We start from the raw sequence: 21,906 nt of genomic DNA, 5'->3' as shown, positions 1-21,906 counted from the left end.
GATTATTCATCAACCAAAATAACAGAGTTGGATGTCTATACAGTCAGCAAAATAGATGTACTACACAATAGGAGTTAACCCTTTCCATTGTGCTAACACCTATTTTGTGGACTATTTAGAGCTCCAATTCTCTAACTTTGGTTGATTTTGTTTTCAGCTGAGATGACTTGCTTGGATCTTGCCTCCTAAATTCAACTTTCTGAGTGTTAAAACCATCAGTTGTGTATTAGCATGATGCAAGCTTACCAGAAAGAGCCACTGAAAATAATAATTATTGTTCCTAGGCTCTGGAGAAAAACCATCTTTATTTTCAAAAAAACTAATGACAAGAATAGCAAAAACCTCATTCTTAAAAGCACAATATGATAGGCATTTCTTTATTCCGCATTCTCAGAATAGTGACTTTTCAAGTAGTTCAGGCTCTAAAATTAGTTTTTCATTAAGTAACTAAAACAATTAATAAGCAAAATTGGATTGTAGTTTGTGTGTGAGTTAGAAGGGGTTAAGAGGTGAAATTGGGGAAAGATTTTGGCTAACTTGTAGATTATGCTTTATAAAACTTTAGAATTACTCCCTGATGGTAAACTTTAAAGCAAAACCTCTATATAGCCACAAAGAATTTATCTGGATGTATTTTAAATATTTGACTCAAATGAGCAATTCACACGCATGTGTGAAATACCAAGATACTTAGATTCAAATAAAGTAACCACCTACAAAAATCTACATAAAATTTGAACCAAAAGTTGAGGTTTCAGTCCATGATTTCCTCCAATAATAGGCTTTTTACTTTCTCCTAAACTCTATTTCTAAAAGTAATTTCTGAGAATTAAAACTTGTTTTAGTATAGAGATATAGGAATAAAGCCACAGTTTTTCTTGTTTGCTTTGAACAGAATGGGAAGTGTTTTTAAAGCTACCTCGTGGTGAATGAACAAAATTAAATTTCACTTTGTTACAGTTTTTTCCCTTATAAAAATCACATAAGAGAACATTAACCATTACTGACAATAAGTACCATTAGTTTATTCTTATAAAACAGTTCTAGCAGTTTATTGAACATACTCATTCACTTGTCTCTCAGTAACTCTTCCTCCAAAGGAAAAACGTTTCTTGTTTATAGGTCTCACTTTATAAACCCATAATTAGTAAGTGAACTTTCTCAAATCTTTGTTAGTTTTTACTTCTCTCTGCTCAAGATAGATGAGAGCCTATGGTGTAGAAAAAAACCTAAGTATCCATGACTCATATCTATCTTATTTGGTTTGAAATTTACCCTCCCTTCTAATATATGGTCTGTTAATTCTTTTTTTGCACCCTTTACCATAAACTGACCACAGACATCAAAAATTCTTTCTCCTAAATGTTATTTTACAGATGTTCTCTATTGGACCAGGATATGGCCCAAGTGGTCTACCATGAGTCCAATACCTTGAGGGTTAATTTGATCCCCATTTCCACGAAGCCTCCATGATTTAGTATAACCATTGTGGTCCCCAAGTATCACAAGGCTAAACAGACTATTTTTCAAAATGCTCTATGTTTATGATTTAGTGTTAGTACAAATGCTAAAAGACAATTTGTTTTTTTCAGTTTGTGAATTTTTTGGTGGGAAGTTAGGGACCTCCCAGCAGTTCCAAGGAAGCCTGGGCATCCCTGAATGCAGTGCAGTTTGGGCCCTGTGGTGCCAGGGATTACCTGAACAACCCAGGGTGGTGCTCCAAGGTCTCCAGGGCCGTACTTGGTGGTGCTCAGAGGACCATGTGGTGCCAGATATTAAACTGGGTTTGGCTGCATTCAAAGTCTGTAACTTAATCCCTGTACTATATCCCCAGTCCCAAAGAGATGAGTTGAATCTGAATCTTCTTGTTGTAACTTTTACTTTTTCTTTCCAACTCTAAACCCAGAGTCAACTTATTGATTGTTCACTCAATTTGTGAATTTTCCTGACTACAGTTAACTTACATATTACAATTTAATCCAGAGGAACAAATTTAGTTCTGGTCAAAATCTGATTAAAATTTTGACTCAAATTTTAACACAGAGGAACAAATTAGATTTTGGTTAAATGCATGTATTTTGGCTATGAGTTAAATTAACTATCGTGCTGCCAATCAGTTTTTCCTATTTTATTAGGAAAATATGTTTCACACCATACAGTAGAAGCACGGAGATGATAGTTCATAAAATACCCGGAATACAGTGATGTGAAACATCTGTAGCTGACAGCTGCAAAGCTGGAACAGAGCTTTTGTGGGAAAAGAAGCATTCTGATATTTTGTTGTCTTCTTTAATAATATAATTGAAGGGACTCTGGTAGTTCTCCAAGACAGAAACTTCTGCATGCTCCTTCTGGAAGGACACTTTTAGAATAATCTGGAACCATGTTTTTTTACCATTAAAATAACCTTTGTTAATCTAGTGAGATTTTTTCTTAAGATACCTTTTTGTTGCTTTTTCAAGGTTTTTTGGGGAGATGAGGGAGGAGATGGTTCAAATGGCACAATGATGGACACACTAAATTATAATGGGAATCAACTGTTAAACTGATGAAAACGCCATCTGACCCTCAAAGGAAGTCTGAGATTTTTATTTCCAAGTACTAAAATTAATTTACTTAATTATAGGCAGCTTTTGGAATGGGTTCTAAAATTATTATAAATTCTTGTATCTGAAAACAAAATTGTTTAAATCCTGGTAAAGGAGATTCTTTGAGGCATACCTCCTATATTTTTACTATGCTAAAGAGCTAGAGGAATAATAGAGAAGTGGAGTCATAATCAAATCATGTTTAAAGTGATTGAGTTTTTAAAAAATCTGGAGCCTTCATTTTTTATTCATTATAGAGAAATTCTCATGGCACTGTAAAAAATTGCTAGCTCAGAACTTGGGTTGAAATATAGGAAGAACAGATTCACATGCCCTCTGTATCACATCCTCTTAAGTCATCAGCCAAGGATCTACTCAGATGGAAAGAGCAAAATTAGATTTTTAGTTATTATTAATAATAACACGATTACATTTTTTCTAATATTCAGTAATCTGTATTGTTATTATGTTTCTATGGGAACTTTTCTCTGTACGTTCATTTTACTATTTCCCCAAAGAATATAGTTATGAGGCAAACATGATATTTGGCAGTTAAATGAGGTAACCGTTGTGGAATTTCAGAGGATAGAAAATTGAATTAAAATACAATAGTCAAAAAAAACCCACTATAGTCATTGTTTTCTTATGTTATTCATGACTATCAAATACTTGAATATTTCTTACAAGAAATGAATACAGAGCCATCTTTTCTTTGAAAGGCAAGGGAATATATAATATGTTTTATACTTTACATACTTGTTATTCATTTAATTTTGTTTTGGTTTTGAGCCACACCCAGAAGTGTTTATGGGCTACTTCTGACTTAGTGCCTGGGGGTTGTTGCCCTGTTGGTGCTTGAGGAATCATGTTATACCAAGGCCTGAACCTTTATCTGCTGCACCGCCTATCGGTTAATCATATCCCTGGCTCTGAGAGTCCTCTTCTTAACTAGTTTTGTTTCACTAGAATAAGATAAATAGTATGAGAGTTTAAAGAATATATAAACATGCCATAATATAAATGGTCCTTGAGTTTACAAAGACAGGACCAGAGTGATAATATAGCAGGTAGGACACATGTTTGCACACGGCCAACTCAGGTTCGATCTGCACCCCATATAGTCCCCTGAGCACTGCTTGGAGTAATTCCTGAGTTCTGACCCAAGAGTAGCCCTTGAGCATTGCCAGGGTGGCCCAAAATAAAAGAAGGATGACTTTAGGCTTTCAAATTGTCTGGGACTAATCACAGCTAGTAATAGTTCATACTAAACAACAACAAAAAATGAGGCCTATTTTAGGCTTAATCTAATTTTCAGTAAAGTCCAATTATTCTATCAATTTTTAAAATAAAATTCTTTTTTTTAGAGAAGTTTTAAGTTCGTGGTACATAAGTGGAAAGTAGAAATGTCCCATGTGTCCTATGTTCAGACTTATGCGTAGCATTCCCTATTTATCAGCATTGCACATCAGAGTAATATATTAATTGCAGTGAACAAACTCATTTTATCATAATATAGTTACCCAAAGTTTTAGTATAGTTAATCAGAGTTTATAGTTACCATTGGAGTTCATTCTGTCTTGTTCAACTGTGTTCTAGACAAATCTAGAATGATATGAATTTTCCTTTCTGGTATCATACAGACATAGCACCGCTTTTCTAGTATCATACAATTTTACCACTTAATGTCATTGAGTTTTGATAGAGTAGATGGAGCTGAAAGGTCAGTTTTGTTTCCAAGGTTTCCTGTCTATGATTATTAAGTATAGGTGCTAGAGAGCACTTTTATCTGAGACAACAGACATTGCCCATACAACTAACTTTCAAAGTCGTTTAGGAAGCAGCAAAATAGTTTTTCTCACTATGGTTCCTTCTGAATTTAGGGGCAACTATTTTTTTTTTTAATCTGATTGTATGTGTTAGACTATCATCACAGTTTCCCTATAGTGAGAAGGACTTTTGTTGAAAATGCTGTCACTTTTATATGCAGTTTAAATTTCTTTAAACAAGGAAAACTTTTCTTTGTAAATCTGTGGAGGCACTATGATGTAGCATTTTTGATGGCATGCTATTTCTTATTTCCTGAGTATATCCTTTCCGATGTTCCAACTGTTTCCAAGCATCATCTAAATTAGTCAATAGTCACATAAAGTATAGCCTATTGATACTTTACTTCCTGTTCAACATTTGTCTTTCATGTTCAAGTTTAACCTGGAACTGAGTCCTTTAAAATTGCAAACATAGTGTGTAGAACATAGGACAAAATGCCAAGTATCCTCTGCTGAAACATTTTATAATTTGTTAGTAAAAAGGTACACACAACAAAGTTGAAAGAACCAGCAAGACAAATGTTCAACACCTGGAATCAAGTGAAGACTGTTAATAAAAAAAAGTTTTATATCCTGTTTTTATGAAAGTCTCCACATTATGGACAATGTAATGGTTTATATGCCATTCAGTTACATTTGATGTGGCTTTTTGTTGTTTTGCAATTGGATTCACTCCCTATCCCTTGAGACACTCTGCAGCTTGATGGAGAAGGAGAAATCTGAAGTCAGGGTACAGAAGCCTCTAGAATGAGTTCTCCTAGTAGATTTCAAGTTGCTCCATAGTTTCTGATTTAAAAAACCTATCTGCTGTTTCATTATTCTATTTTTTTAATTTCTCCTTATCTTAAAACTATATAATGCTCATCTTCCTTGACCACAAACTTTCATATCTATAGGCAAACCCCATATTTATGGGTTTATTACCCTTACAATATAAATCAAGTCATCAGTTTGTGACTATTAATTGTTCAGTCTTTTGGACTAATTCAAGTGTAGTTTTTATACTCAATTCCATCACAAAACACTTCGACTCACCCCCAAATACCTAGGAACACTTAGCAAACACTGGACGCACAACATTTTTTTATTAGTGACTTGTCTAATCAACTCTTTGAAATTATTTTTCTAGCTAAACAGAATATAACAGAGGCTACAACCATCGAATTTGAAGAAACTGCATCATCCAGTTTTTCCACAGAACTGGTACCTGACAGAACTACACCTTTTATACCTTTAGTCACTGAATTACCTCTCATTACAACAGCATTCCCACCTGTGGGAAACATAATTAATTTTGAACAGAAAACCACAGCTCAAACTGTCACACACAGAGTAGTCACTGAATCACCCTTATCTGCTGCAAGTACCAAAATGCCTTTAGATATGAGCTCCTATTTACCTTCTTTAGCACCTCTTGAAAAACCAGATATATCTGAAATTACGGAACAAGTGCCCCCAAGTTCAACTGTCATCTCTCATCACACTACAGATTCAAGAGATGATATGACAGAAGACATCCAAACTCAAGAATCAGTTACACAAATTGAGCAAATAGAAGTGGGTCCCTTGGTAACATCTATGGAGATCTCAAAGCATCTTCCTTCCCAGGAATCCTCTATAACTGAAACACCATTCAGATCTACAACAATGACCCAGGAATCCAAAACTGAAAAGAAAACAGTAAGCCCCTTTTCTGAAACAGTTGCCACAGATAGCTATGGCTTTACCTTGGGAGGAGATGATGGTGAAGACAGAACATTTACAGTTAGATCTGCTCAGAGCACGTTGGTCTTCAGCCAAATGCCAGAAGTCATAACTGTATCAAAGACTTCAGAAGACACAACCCCCACACAACTGGAGCATTTAGAGTCTGTCTCAACATCTACAGCTGTCCCACCTATAACTATGCCTGGGAGTGATGGATCACCCAGGACCTGGGAGGAGAAAGAAACTAATGGTTTTGACCAGTCTGTGTCCACCACACCTTTGCCGTCACTGCATCAAACGGAAGTTGAATTGCTTCCTTATTCTCATGATAAAAACTTAGTTGGGAGAAAGACCACAATTGTTTATCCCTATCTAGAAACCAAAATGCCACAAGGAAAAGAAAGAACAGAAACAGAAGCAGGGGATTTGGAGGAAGAACTTGTGACAACTCCAATTGGCTTAGAAACCAGTGGCTATCAAGATACTACCAAGTATGATGAGGGTATCACAGCTCAGCATTTGACCCAGAGCACTCAAACTCTAGAGGTGGTCACTGTATCAAAGTGGTCATGGGATGAAGAAAACACAACATCAATGCTTTTAGAACCCACCGAACACACAGGCTCCCCAGAATTGTCCACTGCCTTACTCACCACGGTGGGCATGAGTGAGATGGGTAAAGAAATCCCAAGTTTCACTGAAGATGGAAAGGATGAATTCACTCACATCCCGGATAGTACCCAAACATCACTAGAATCAACTGAGGAAGACACAGAAAGAGCTCCATCTATCACAAGCACGGAGGGCCCTGTTGTTTATCCAACCACAGAAGGGAGTGCTTCTGGTGAAGGGGAAGATGTTGAGGTCTCAAAACCTGCATCTGTTGTGCCTCAATTTTCATTCACTTCAGATGATGAAGGATTAGCATTTGTTAACTACAGTAGTACCCAGGAACCTACTACTTATGTAGATAGTTCTCATACCATTCCTCTTACTGTAGTTCCCAAGACAGAATGGGGAGTATTAGTACCTTCTGTTTCATCAGAAGGTGAAGTTCTAGGTGAGCCCTCTCAAGATATACGTGTCATTGACCAGACTCACTTTCATTCAACAGTTTCTCCAGAAATTTTAAAAACAGCAACAGAAGTTATGCAGGGAACAACTGGAGAATTCCTTTGGAAAGAACAGACTCCCAAGATAACGGTTCCTGCTCTCAGTTCAACTCCTGGAACAACCCAGGAGACAACATCATTTCTGGATGAAACAGACAGTGATGGATCAGCCTATACAGTCTCTGAAGACAGATCGGTGTCAACATCTGAAGGAGTCCCAGGTTTAGAAACAACTCCAGCTGGAAAAATTGACCAGAGTATGTTTTATCCACCTGGGGCTGTCACTGAGCAAAAAGGCAAAAAAGATGAAATCACACTAACCTCAAGCGTGGAGCCAAAGGAATCTTTAAGTGCAGAACCTGAACCAAAAGATAAAATAGAGGGTACTAGTTCAACCCCTTTTAGCATCACTGCTACCGAGTTTATAGAGGAAACCATTACTGAGGAAAGAGAGAAAACATCCCTAGATTATATTGATTTAGGCTCAAGAGTATTTGAAAAGCCCCAAACCACAGAAATTTCAACGATTAAAGCCACAGTTCCAAGTGACACCACCACTTTCTTCAGTTTAGAAGACAAACTTCACACCATTTCAGCTCCCCAACCATCATCAGCGTCCACTGAGAAACCACCTCTCATTGATAGGGAACCAGGTGAAGAAACAACCAGTGATATGATGATCATTGGAGAATCAACATCTTATATCTCTCCTACTCCCCTTGAGGATATTGTAACCAAGGAAACAGAAGCTGATATTGACACTGAGTATTTCACAAGTTCAAGCATTCCTGCTTCACAGCCAACAAGACCACTCATTGCGAACGAGACAGAGGTTTTCAGACCCCAGACACTTTCTACAACGCAACCCTCAGTGGGGACAAAACTTCAACCTGAAATAAATGTTTATATTATTGAGGTCAGAGAAAATAAGACAGGTAAGTCCTTGCTTTCTAGACATACCAATCAAGGCAATCAGCATTTTATCTTGAAAATTACTTTTGGGGAAAAAAATCAACATACCAAATGCTGCCATTAGAAGATATCTGGAGTGTGAAAATTTTCTATGTTTTTAGCTTCATATATTTTACAAGAATTGGAAGAATATGTTAAACAATTTGGAAGAATGTTAGATATGGTTTTATTTTAAAAGTCATAAGAAGCCCTGCTTTGTCATCTAATATAACCAAATCATCGCTGTTACATCACTTGCAAACATGCAGAACAAACTGTTTTAATTTCAGTGTCTTTCCATGCATTACTACTCAAGTGTAGTACTTGACTGTGTTAACATTCCATTGGTCTTTAACTATTAACCTTCAATACTCACGTTGTGAATGGATAAAGCTCTATTGCACTATTGCATAGTTCTAGGATTGACAGAGTGAGATCTAAAAGTTTTCTTAGGTTTTTCTCTCCCAGAATTTTGCAGGTTTAATACGTGATATGTGGGGTATGTAATTGGTCTGTGGTATAAATGTTGTTTTTCACATGGTTGACATTTTAATGCTGTTGTCCTTGAATATTCTAAAGATGTTTTACACTTTTAGAATAAATATGATCTAATTCAGTACTTGGAAATGCTACAGTCCATTGCATCAAGTATAATTTCAGAAGGAGGATATGCCAATAATGTTTTTTTCTTCCCAAACTGAGCACTGTTTATTAATTGCCTTATTTCTAGGAATATTTTTAATTGCTTTATATCTAGGAATATCTGTGATGCCATCTTTCTGCTCATATATTTTATTTATTCTCTGGCAAAATTCTTAAAAACTTTTTTAAACATTGATTAATTCTTTTAATTTTCATTGTTCAACATAACGTAATTCTTCTTAAAGGTGAGACCAAGCCATCTTTTACATTTGGTAAACTGAGTTGAAGCTATATAATGCATTGTAGTTTACCCGTCTTTTGAGGTTTTGTGTGTTGCTTTTTTAATTGAGATCAATGCTTATACTTAAATTGTTATATTATGGTTTTAGTTGGAGGAATACATGAATAACTTCTCATTTTCTTTGAAATAGATAGCTCCAAGAAGTTAAACTACAGAATGTTTCTTGACCTGATTTTTTCTTTTACTCTTAGGGTGTCCTTCCTCCCTTCCTCCCTCCCTTCCTTTCTTCCTTCCTTCCTCCTTTCTTCCTGATGCTATCTTAATGAGAGTGCCCTGTAGTGCACCTGTTGGGACTGGCAGGTAGCTTTGTTGCCAAGAGTGTTGGGTTGCAGTGTTGTAGGTGGAAACTTTTTATGGGTTTCAGTGTGATTGTAGTGTCCTGAATTTTCTCAGTGTCAAAGCCCCTGTGAACAGTGAATAATTGAAAACCACATGCTGAGTATTAAAATTAACTTCTAGGTTCGAAGATTTTCTTGGTAAAGGTACTATTTCCTGGAAGTCATATTTTATTTCACTTGTATTTTTTTTTCTGTAACTGATGTTGGAGAGAGAGGACAGGTTGCCTTGTGGGGAGGAAGACTGCTCTTGGTTGGGCTAAAAAGGATAAGAAGATGCTATTGTGTCACTGTCACTGTCCTCCCATTGTTCATTGATTTGCTCAAGCGGGTCCAACAAAAGTGTGAGACTTGTTACTGTGTTTGGCATATCGGATACGTCGTGGGTATCTTGCCAGGCTTTGCCATGTGGGCGAGATACTCTCAGTAGCTTGCCGGACTCTCCAAGAGGGGTGAAGGAACCAAACTTGGGTTAGCCATGTCAGCCCTGTGCAAGGCAAACTCCCTACCCGCTGTGCTATCGCTTAAGCCCACTATTGTGTAAATAAATGAAATGATAGGAAAGAAATTGCTATCAGCATTGAATTGAAAAATTTTAAAAAATGGATTGACTGACTGTGCAGATGTTTCCCCCAATTTAAATTACTCTCTCATTAGTGTGAATACTAAGGTGAATCAGATAATACAGAAAACAGTAAAAGATGTTCTTCATTAAAAAACTCTTCTAACCAAGAAAGTGGGTGCCAAGGTTAGGATGATCAAATTACCAAAGAAGTGAAATTGAATTCTCCCAGGAAGAATTAGCAGCTCTCAAGGAAAACAAACAAACAAACAAAACAAACTTAATTTATTAGTGGTTATTGAAATGGAAGGTCTAAGTCACCAAACCCAAAAACCCTTTATATAAAGGTGCATATTTATTTATTTGAGTTGTGAACTCAATTCAGCTGGACTGGGAGATATGACTGTTTCCTCTTCTAGTTTTAAAGCATGGGAACATAAATTGCCATCTAATTTTTGTTCAGCATTAAGTAGGTAAAAATTAATCTCATGGTTATCTTGAACAGGACAGGGTGTGTATGGGGGAGAAGGGTAGTGATGGTTATGAGATTGAGAAGCAATGAATCAGATACCTCTGCAGCTAATTCTGTTTCTTCTTCTATTCTTCACCTCTTTCTTCATCCTATATTGCTCTCTCTCATCTTGTTCTTTATTTTATATGTGCAATTCTTGTTGAGTCTAAAAGGATTGTTTATTATCATAAAGTTTACTCAGATCAAATTTCTTACCTCTATAAATTTTATTTGTTTTCCATAAGAAATTTGTTTTTTTTAAAGCATGTTGAACTTAGGCAGTGAATAACCCCAAGCTGATGTTAAAATAATGAGTCTAATGCAGGTGGATATAGTAATAAAAATACATATGTGACTTAAAAACAACATTTTTTAATGCATCAAGGCACATTTTTCCAGACTGGAAAATCCTTGTTAGATGTATGAACTTGCATAAATCTATTCACAAGCTTAAAATCAACTCTCTCCATACTCTATATCCCAGTAAGCACAAATACCACCCAGGCTACACCAAACAAAGACATTTACAATTTATTTTTTTTTCCCGGCTCAGCAAATCATACAAATCTCAATTTTTTTCACTACTCTGAAACAAAACATGCTACTTAGGACACTTTTATGTTTGATTTGCTTAAATGGATCTTAATAGCAATTTAGGGGTTCTGTTGCTGGAGGGAAAATGTAGTTAGCAGTTAAAAAAATCTGAAGGAACTTTTCAGCTCATAAAAGTTTTATGAGCTGAAAATGCTATGGGGTGTACTTAACAGTGGCTCAGGGGATACCAAAAACATGACTCCTGTCTGTTTCAGGAGTAATTTGCACACCTGCATCTTGAAAAATTATTGAACGGTTTTCTTTGTTAGTGTGTATGAAGTCTATGAGGTCTGCGTGGTTTAAGGGTGTAGAAAGAGTTTCCTCAATTCTGAAATTCTCTCTCTCTCTCTGTCTCTCTCTCTTTTAAGGAATACTCTCCTTCCATTCTTATGAACTGTTACAATTTAGTGTAATAGAATTGTGAATGTTTATTAAAACAAGCATACTGTTCTTTTTAAATCAAAGAGTAATTTAGAAATATATTAAATACAAATATTATGGGAATACTCAGAGTTGTAAGCTTAATTAGGTGGTTTTTTTTTTGTTTGTTTTTGTTTTTGTTTTTGTTTTTGCTTTTTTGGTCACACCCAGTGATGCAGGGCTGGAGCGATAGCACAGACTTAGGGTGTTTGCCTTGCACACAGTCAATATGGCCGACCCGAGTTCGATTCCTCCACCCCTCTCGAAGAGCCTGGCAAGCTACCGAGAATATCTCATCCGCTCGGCAAAGCCTGGCAAGCTCCCCGTGACGTATTCGATATGCCAAACACAGTAACAAGTCTCACAATGGAGATGTTACTGGGCCCGCTTGAGCAAATCTATAAATAATGGGAGGACCGTGACCGTGACCGTGAAAGCAAACATAAGAACTATACAGTTTATCGGGTTTACTTGATGTTATTATTTTGACGGGTGCTCTTTTTTGCTAGTTTTATTGTTACAGCTATATAAATCTAAGAGCAAGACCGAAATAAACCCATATTAAACTACGGTAGCAATAATATGAAGATTCTGTTAAAGTTATTTATATAATATTAAAGATTAATGAGATTTTGAGAATAGCAGTTTGAAAGAGATCAATTTGACTTTTAAGTTGGAATTCATTGTTCTAGAAATGGTGCCTATATGATTAATCACTTCTACATTTTTGTTTATACACTGGAGAAGTGTACATAAAGAAAGGTTTACTTGATAAATGTGATATTGAGGAGAGAGGATAAAAGAGAAAGGAAATTGGCCCTGGAAACAGAACAGGTATATCTGCAAGTCTACAATTTATATAATTGATTTTACAAGTTTTATTTTTTGTAAGTTTAAATTTTATTTGTTGGGGCCATGCCCATAGCACTCAGGGCTTAATCACTTCTAAAGGAGCTGGGATGTGGGGATGGGGTAGGGGGATCTGGGGTAGGGGGGTGGGGGCAGGCGTAGGAGGTGTGAATCTAGGGACCAAGGGATAGAATCTAGGTTGGTTGTGTGCTAACTAAACGCCTTCTCTGCTATACTATTGCTTTGGCCCCTATAATTATTTTTTAAATTTTATGCATTTAAAAAATGCATGGGTCTTCACTTTTAAAGATTTATGTAGAAGAATTACTTTCAGATTTAAAAAATAGGGTCAGATTCTTTTCTTCAAACAAAATCTTTATTCAAGATCTCAGTATTTTTTTTTTCTTTTTGGGTCACACCCAGCGTTGCAACAGGGGTTACTCCTAGCTCATGCACTCAGGAATTACTCCTGGTGGTACTCAGGGGATCATATGGGATGCTGGGAATCGAAACTGGGTCGGCCACGTAAAAGTAAACTCCCTACCCGCTGTGCTATCGCTCCATCTCCCGGTCTCTGTATTTTGAACAGATAAAGTAATGATTGCCTAATTTGAGATCTGGAAGTTAGGAACCCCACTTTCTTGGGACTTCTTTGTTGCCTCTGGTGTAGCTACTAAGATTATGTGTACCTCTGAGCACAGCTAGAAAAAAGAATAAAACCGTCTAGATAATCCAAAATAAAACATAAGCAATTACTCATTCCTCAATAAATTGAATTTTGTTTTGCTTTGTTTTGGGATGACACCCAGAAGTGCTCAGGGTTTACTTCTATGTGCTCAGCGGTCACTCCTGGCAGGCTTGGTGGACCAGATGTGGTAATGGTCATTGAATATGGGTCACTCTCAAGCAAGATAAGTATGTTTGTATTATCACTCCAGTTCCAATAAACTGAAATTTTTAATAAAAATATTTTTAAAGGTGCTCTGATTGTCAATACCTTTATCTCATTATAATGATGCACATCTAGTAGCATTTATTGTTGAGTAACTGTAATTCTGAATGAAGCAAATGGAGTGGTCCCTAGGTTCAAAGCCAGGAATGAGCCCTGAGCACAGCCAGGTTTTGCCCAAAAACCAAAGTAAAAAAAATCAAATAAGTTTCTTCTGAGTACATTTGTATGTACAGCACTGCCATGCGCATTACACACACACACACACACACACACACACACACACATCATCTATAGTAGATTTCTAAAATCCTTTATGGAGTTTTAAGTTTATTTACTTTTTAGCAAGCAAAATCATTTTTATAGAAAGAATTTTAGAGAGATGTGAGGTGAGAGAAAGAGAGGTAGGGTAAGGGATAGGAGGAGGATGTTAGCAAGAGGGAACACAGACTTCCTCAGAGTGGAAAAATTCTAGCTGTTTTATTAACTTTTTAACTTAAGAAAAAGTATGTAAGAAATTAGAGCTTTTTTCTTCATAGGTTGAAGTTTCATAATAAAACATATTTTCCCCATAAATTGGCTAAAGGGGATTTTGCTATCTTCTTCCTAACATAACCGAATGGCTATTCTTTCTGAAGATGGCACTTGCAATGATAATTGACTCTTGTTAACAATATAAAAATGGACATAGGGCATTACACAAAACCAAACAGCACTTAACTACTGCTCGCTGTGACCATAAAAGAAAGGAACACCATCCTCCAGTTATTCAAAGGATATCTTTAGGTAGAGACATGACAAGACTAGTTTTCTGACAGACCTAAGAAGAGGTACAAAATGAACATCAGCCATGGGCCACACTTCCAAGGATTCTAAAGATCTACCAGGGAACCAATATTAACCCAACCACATGTAATTGTGTTAGAACACCTTATAATTACATACTAGATAATGTAGTACTATGGATGGCAGGAAAGAATGAAACTATTCCTAAAGCTTAAAGGGAGTTTAATTTGTACTAGTCAACGAAGACAAGAAATATTTCATTAGAAGGACAAAAATTAAGGTGGTTCCTAATGAAGAATAAATTAAAATTGAATTGCTGGTCTAAAGTTATTTGCCAATTGTTTCCAATTCAGATTTACCAGTGGGGCTAGGAAACACGAAGAGTCACCAGTTATTTTTCTGAGTAGGAGTTCTGTAACTGGAGTTACAGAAGCAGGTGGTCAGTTGACATAGTGCAAAGAGCTTTTGGAAACAGACCTGAAATCACTGTCAATGAAGGAATTTGTAGACTGTTTGGTCTTGAATAAACTTATTCATTTTTATATGCCTCAATTGTCACAACATTAAAAATAGATAATGACACTACAAGCTCACCAGATCACTCAGAGGAGAAAACGGAGCCACTTTTAGTCTTGCTAGCCACTACTGTAGACATAGCATATGTTGAATACTCTTTAAGTGACTATAAAGTCCAAGTATTGATCCTGACAGGAGGGGACTGTTTAGTACAAATTCATTCCCTTTAAGCTTTAGGAATGGTTTAATTCTGAACTATATGTAGGAAAATGTATGTATTACACTAACTGAAAAATGAATTCTCTTAAAATTAAAGATAATACAACTCAAGGCATCATATAACTATATAGTTTCTTCTTGACAGCAAATATATCTTTAGAAAGTTGATCCTTTATGGACTGTATTTTTGTGGGGAAATGCTATTTTGGGTACAAATCAGAAGCAGCTGTTGCTCTTATTTAAAATTTAAATATAATATTCTATGATACTCAGGTGTAGAATTCATTAGCTCTCTGCTATTTTTTTTTGCATGTGTGAAAACCAGGCTTATGATTTTGGTAGCCATCAATTTAACTTTGTTCAAAGAAAGAGATTTTTGCAAATTATTGTAATTTTTTCCAGGTACTGGTCCAGCCTCTTCTTTGCATATTCATAGACTGCACAAACATTCCCTGCTGTCTTTCTGATGTTGTCAAGGAAACTCTCCAGTTCTCAACACAGGGATTACATTCTTCTTTCTTCATAGTTCTTAGATCATTCATTTGTGCAATGAATAAAAATTGTATTCACAGGCCCAGACAGTGTTTAGAACTCTCTTTGGTGGTGAGTGGGCATAGGGGGTGTAGCCAAGGGGAAAGATCTGTGATGGTAAGAGAAGCAACAGGGATAAAAGAAAAGGGAAAAGAGATGTTCCCTAAGGTTTCATTTTGACGGGTAAAGCTACAAAGTTTAAATCCTTTTAAAAAGGCATGACCTGTATTGGTCAGTGTATAAAATTTGTTTCATTACAGATAACTTTGTCATATACAAACATAAGAGTTTTGACAAAATGATTGCATGAATTAAACCTCCAGCTGGGTGATAGGTTTTGGAGGAAAAATTTTTTTTCATTTTTATCAGAGTACCTTTAATTTTTAACAATATAGTTGAAACAATAGAGCATGTGAAATATACTCAGCGTAAGAGAATGATATGTGGACAACTGAGGAGAGATTTGTTTGTTTGTTTGTTTATTTATTTATTTATTTATTTTGGTCTTGGAGCCAGACCTGGCGATGCTCAGAGGTTGCTCTTGGCTCTGCATTCAGGAATCACTCTTGTCTGGGGAGACCATATGGGAATCAAACCCAACTGTGTTCAAGACAAGAGCTCTTTCCACTGAACTATTGCTCCAGCCCCAGGAATCTAGTTTATTTCATTCAAAATTGTTATTCCTTACATAGTTCTACTTTTGAAATATTTTGTGTTTTTAAATGCAACCCACATGATTTTGGTAATTGTAAATACTACTGGGAAAATCAAGCTGAAATGACACTTAGACAGGTATCAGCAATGTTCATATTTGGCACATAAATTAATGATACAGCCAGTTTGGTCTAAGGAGTTTTAAAAAATATATTTAGAGGACTGAGGGTTTGAATGGAATATTTATGAAGCATTTAAAATTAGGGGTAGGAAGGCTCCCCTTGAATATAAGTCAGAAGTGGGAAAGAGGAAGATACCGAGAAGCCTAGGGCTGCTGGGATTCAACACAAAGATGCAGAAAATGACTGCAGAGGAGAATTAAAGAATAAATGTGGACTGACCAGGTAGTAGAGCAGTTGAAGAGGTATTCTAGAAAAGATAACAGAAGATTAGTTACATTGGCTTTACAGAAAGCAGTGGCATGATTAAAAATAGTATAGTGTTTGGCAAAACTTAGCTAAGTAATTTTGATAAGAGGATTCGGAAGAGAAACATATGTGTATTTATGAGAAACTTTTTTTTTAAGTCAAAGATTTTACATTTTAAAAATTTGATTCTGATCAAAGAACTTTCTTTTTTCCATGTTAGGATATCTGGCTGTCATGTATGTATCTGTCTGTCTGTCTGTCTATCTATCTATCTATCTATCTATCTATCATACTACCCTATGATTTTTTTTTATTTATTTGTTAAACCTTAAAGGAAACATTTAGGAATCCAAATGTATAGCACAGCGGTAGGGCATTCGCCTTACAAGCGGCCAACACGGCCGACCCGAGTTCGATTCCTCCGCCCCTCTCGGAGAGCCCGGCAAGCTACCGAGAGTATTCGATATGCCAGACACAGTAACAACAAAGTCTCCAATGGAGATGTTACTGGGCCCGCTCGAGCAAATCGACGATCAACGGGAGGGCCTTTACCTTTACCTTTACCTTTACATCTGATTTATATTACACTGGATTTTATTGTTCAGAAAGGCTTAAGTTTCCAAATAATTTCATTGGGCACTCTAGGAAAATCATTACTCTTTAAATTTGTGAACTTTTTAAATCCCATGAACTAAAAGAGCCAACACTCAATGGTATCCCCTTAAACACATTTAGAACAGGTGACTGTATCTAAACATACTCGTTCCACTTAGGTAAAGGTAAAGGTAAAGGTAAAGGCCCTCCCGTTGATCGTCGATTTACTCAAGCGGGCCCAGTAACGTCTCCATTGGAGACTTTGTTGTTACTGTGTCTGGCATACCGAATACTCTCGGTAGCTTGCCGGGCTCTCCGAGAGGGGCGGAGGAATCGAACTCAGAGGAGTAATATTATTAGAGAATAATCTGAATTTGGAAAAAGGGGTGATTTTTATTTATCATTCCCATCACATACCTGCCTCTTGAAAGTGAGATCATCGGAAATGCTTGTGCTGTTTATATACTTACATTGCCCTTTATGGATGTAAAATCCATGCACTGAGCAAAACTGAGTTACTTGCTCAGCAAGAGGCTGTCAGTGTCTGAAAACATGCGGGGGTGGTGCATGAAATGTACCCAGCTTGCCCAGCTAGTGGGGGAAGGGCTCACAGAATGCAGTATTGATTGATATAAATATCATGCACTTTTCCATTATTAAGGCAAAGAAAGGTGCAAAATTATGAGTATCCTGCAAGGGTATTTATATAGAATTTCTAATGTCTTTTCTTTTTAGTTAGTTTTAGTGTTTCAGATATTGAAAATACTGGGGGATTTAGGTGAATGAGGAATCTGGTTGAGGCATCTGGTTGAAGTTCACATTGAGGTAGTTTTCTTGCTTCATGAGATGTGAGCATTTTACTTTAATTAATTAAGAACATATAAAAGGTGAGTGAAGTGGAAGTATTTTTTTTATCTGATTATTAGATCTGTTAAAATGAGTGGGAAGACAGACATTTTACCATTAGTGTTGCTACCTATTTAGATTGTATATTTCTTAAGCGCTTCAGTATGCCTATTGTACTAAAAAATGAGAAAAGAAGATTTTTTTGTTGCACATTAAAATAAGAATTGCTTTAGTGAAGAAGTATAACCCTAATATATTTCTGCTGAGTATACTGGTGAATACTTACATTTAATTAAAGGCTCTTAAATTTTAATTGTAAATTTCCCTCAAGACAACATGAACTTCAGCCAGCTGACTCTGCATCTTAGCATCTATATATTTGTGTCTATAGATATTACTGGGAGACTTGTAATATGTCTACATGACTTTTCCGTGAAGCACTTAAACATACTTGGTGAATAATTTGAGGTCAACTAGTAGTAAAGCTTTGTGTGAAATACCATTTAAAAAAATCTATTAACCACAGTAGCAGTATACTCAAATCAAGCTGTTAAAATACATTCGTATAAACATAGAAAAAATTATATGTACACTGTGTAGAGTTCTGTGGTTTGACTCTTGAAATTCAAATAAAAGTTATATTAGCCTTGGATAAATAAAATCTAAAATAGATCTTATAAGGACTGTTAGTCTAAGAACTCTGGGAATGTTTATTATTCCATTAGACTGCTCTATTAGTACAAAATAGAGCAGATCATGATTTTGGAAAGAGATACCTGCATCCACTAAAACACAGGTGCCCCCTAACCCCCAGTACTTTTCTAGTTTGTAGCAATATTGTTCTAAAAATGGGGTGGTGGATGTGGGTGGAGACAAAAAAGTGAGATGAAGGAATTTCAGACACTAATGAAGGCAAGAGGAACAAATAGAATCATGGTGAGCTAAAGGGAGATAGGACAGATGGAAGAAGAAAACTCACCCGTTTTCTGGGTGAGGGTCTTTAGGTGTGGGAAACCAGCCACACTGAGAAAATGGAACAGATTTTAGAGAATGGAGTATCTGCTGATAGAAAAAATTAACTTCAGAGCACTAGGCAGTTAACATTTCTTTTCACCCACAAACCATATTAAGAGGTCCATTGAAAGCACCAAGAAGTCAATGCATCATATTTCAGGGATGACTGAGTTGTTTAGTTGTGAGAATATTTATTTTAGAAAAAGGAAACAAAATAATTTCAACTCCCATTTCATATCTTCATTCTATTGAAAAATTACCATTAGGTAAACAGTCTTATAATGATCTCAAGTGAGCAGCACTTTATGTACACACACATTTGTATTTTTTTCTCAAACACTATTATCATGTGATAATAGGGTGATTTTTTTTTCAGCTAGGGTTAGCTTTATAAGTGAAGAATTGAAGCTAGGTTTAAAGGTATTCTAAAGGGCAAGTTCTACCAGGTACTTGACAGGTAGGTGGAAGAAAGAAACCTATCTAAATGTAATGTTTGATACATTTGTATTCTGTAAAATCAGAAAGTTTCCTTTAAAGTAGAACAATGAGAATTTAGTAATGTCAGTTTTCTAACCTATTGTAAGAACATAAGTTTCAAGGAGAAATAGGGGGTGAAGAAGGAGGAGAGAGAAAGAAAGAAAAAGCAAGAAACTTGCATGATATTCTTAGGTGTGAGGTCATTAGAAATTTGGTAGATATGTTTGTCAGTATATTTTGTGTTGTTTGTTTCCAAGGAGATAATTTGGATGCATAGTTGTGGCAGTGAACTTAATTTTCATTTAAAATTAAGTCTGAATTTCAGCTGCTTATAAAGTGTATGCAAAGGCTATTTCTCTGCTATCTGTGTTGCAGTCATTAAAATTTTGATATTTGGGGCCAGAGCAGTAGTACAGTTGGTAGGGCACTTGCTTTAAATACAAAAGGTTCTTGGAATATCCTATCAATGATTTTCCTTAATTACCAAATTAAGTAGCCTGTCCTTGCTAATACTATTGGAATATAGTTCAATTAAGTCAGATTCAGTTATTCTCTACAACTTGGTGGGATCTAACTGGTAAAAGGTAAAGGTAAAGGCCCTCCCGTTGATCGTCGATTTGCTCGAGCGGGCCCAGTAACGTCTCCATTGGAGACTTTGTTGTTACTGTGTCTGGCATATCGAATACTCTCGGTAGCTTGCCGGGCTCTCCGAGAGGGGCGGAGGAATCGAACTCGGGTCGGCCATGTTGGCCGCTTGTAAGGCGAACGCCCTACCCACTGTGCTATCACTCCACTTGGGCTGGGCTGGGATCTAACTGAAGCTTGCAAAATCTTTAATTGCTTCAACTTTTGCTTTTTGTGGAGCCATTTTCGTTAGGTATGAATAAAGCTAGACTTTAAGGCGCATCTGTGGGGGGGCTGACAAGGCAGTATGGTAGGTAAAGCACTCACTTTGTATACATTCAACCGTGGTTCTATCCCTGGCACTCAATATGGTTCTCCGAGCCCCACCGGAAGTGATCCTTGAGCAGAGAGTCAGGAATAATCTCTATGCACTGCCAGAAGTGGCCCACAAACAAACAAAAAACCCGTAATATTTAACTTGTTCAGAAACTGAATATACTATATCTAAAGTTCAGTCTTTCAGAGAAATGTTTTGAAATGGTAGTTTGAAATGCTAAGAAAGTTCACAGAGTCTTATGAACAAGACACCCTTATCCAAGTGAAAATAGACTAAGATAGTGTTACATTTTGTTCATTGGAAGTAGCAGTGTAGCACTGTCCTCCCGTTGCCCACTGATTTGCTTGCCTAGTAACATCTCCATTGTGAGACTTCTGGTTACTGTGTTTGGCATATCGAATACATCACAGGGAGCTTGCCAGGCTTTGCAGAGTGGGCAGGATACTCTTCGGTAGCTTGCTGGGCTCTCCCAGAGGGGCGGAAAAATCTAACCCGACTCAGCCAGGCTGGCCGCGTGCAAGGCAAATTCCCTACTGCTGTGCTATCGCTCCAGTCCGTAAGGGAGTAAAATTAGATTAAACAAATGCTAAGATCTTTAACCAGTTTAATAGAGACTAAAGTTAATAGTCAATGGAATAAAATAATGGAGACGTTACTGGGCCCGCTCAAGCAAATCGATGAACAACGGGAGGACAGTGACAGTGACAGTTGAATTCTTAGTTTTTTTTCCCCTAGAAAATAATTTTATTTTAAATTATTCATCCCTCTGTAAAGTATTTAAGTGAACATGGTGACAGATCCTTCTGTCTCTTTGACTGCTGACATCAGATGCATCTTAGTGTCAATGCTTTTCCCACTCATTGTTTTGTATTTGGTTCCTGGAGGTTGAACCCAGGGCCCTTCATAAGTGCTGGGTATATCTCCAGCCCTTCTCCACCTACCTTATTTCTTGAACTTATTAAAGCATTTTCATAAATGGAATACTTAGCTATTGTTATTCACTAATAAGATAAGGGACATGCTTATATAAGTTTTATTTTTTAAAAAAGAACTAATTGCAAAAGTAAGTAATTGATTTCAAAGCCTATGTATCTCTAATAGCTGTGAGTGTTTTTACCCTGTTCCTGGCCAAAATTTTAGTAAATAAACAGTTAGTTATTTCCTAATATTTCTGTGTGTATACCTGGAGAAATTTGGCTGAATAGTTTGTTTTGATCTGTTATTCTGAAAGTAACAAAACATGGTATATAGTCAAAATACTTCATTTAAGACACTTTTAAGTTTGATAAAGATTATATTTCTTATTTGAAATTCTTTATGTATTTAAAGAAAAGATACTACATAAATGTGGTGAATTGTTTGTGATATTTTTGGAAGTGGGGTGGTTTTGGGCCACACCTAGCTGTTCTCGGGGTATACTCCTGACTCTGCACTCAGGGATCACTTCTGGCAGGATGTTGGGGGCCATGGGACATGTCCCAGGTCCACCATGTATAAAGCAAGCACTTTATCTACTGTACTATCTCTCTAGAC

General features: G+C 36.5%; 1 protein-coding gene across 1 annotated transcript in view; it reads left to right on the top strand.

Annotated features, from left to right (window-relative positions):
• The window catches only part of VCAN (versican), a 108,691-nt gene that overhangs the window by 40,048 nt on the left and 46,737 nt on the right, over nucleotides 1-21,906 (top strand). The window contains exon 7 of the mRNA XM_056112474.1: nucleotides 5,544-8,168. Within this exon, the coding sequence (XP_055968449.1) occupies nucleotides 5,544-8,168 (2,625 nt within the window). The remainder of the gene's footprint in view (nucleotides 1-5,543; nucleotides 8,169-21,906) is intronic.

This window comes from Sorex fumeus, unplaced genomic scaffold (assembly GCF_029834395.1).
Source record: "Sorex fumeus unplaced genomic scaffold, SorFum_2.1 ptg000018l, whole genome shotgun sequence".
In the NCBI taxonomy this organism is placed as follows: Eukaryota; Metazoa; Chordata; class Mammalia; order Eulipotyphla; family Soricidae; genus Sorex; species Sorex fumeus.
Note: the sequence above shows the minus strand (reverse complement) of the source record. Positions and strands in the feature narration are given on the sequence as shown.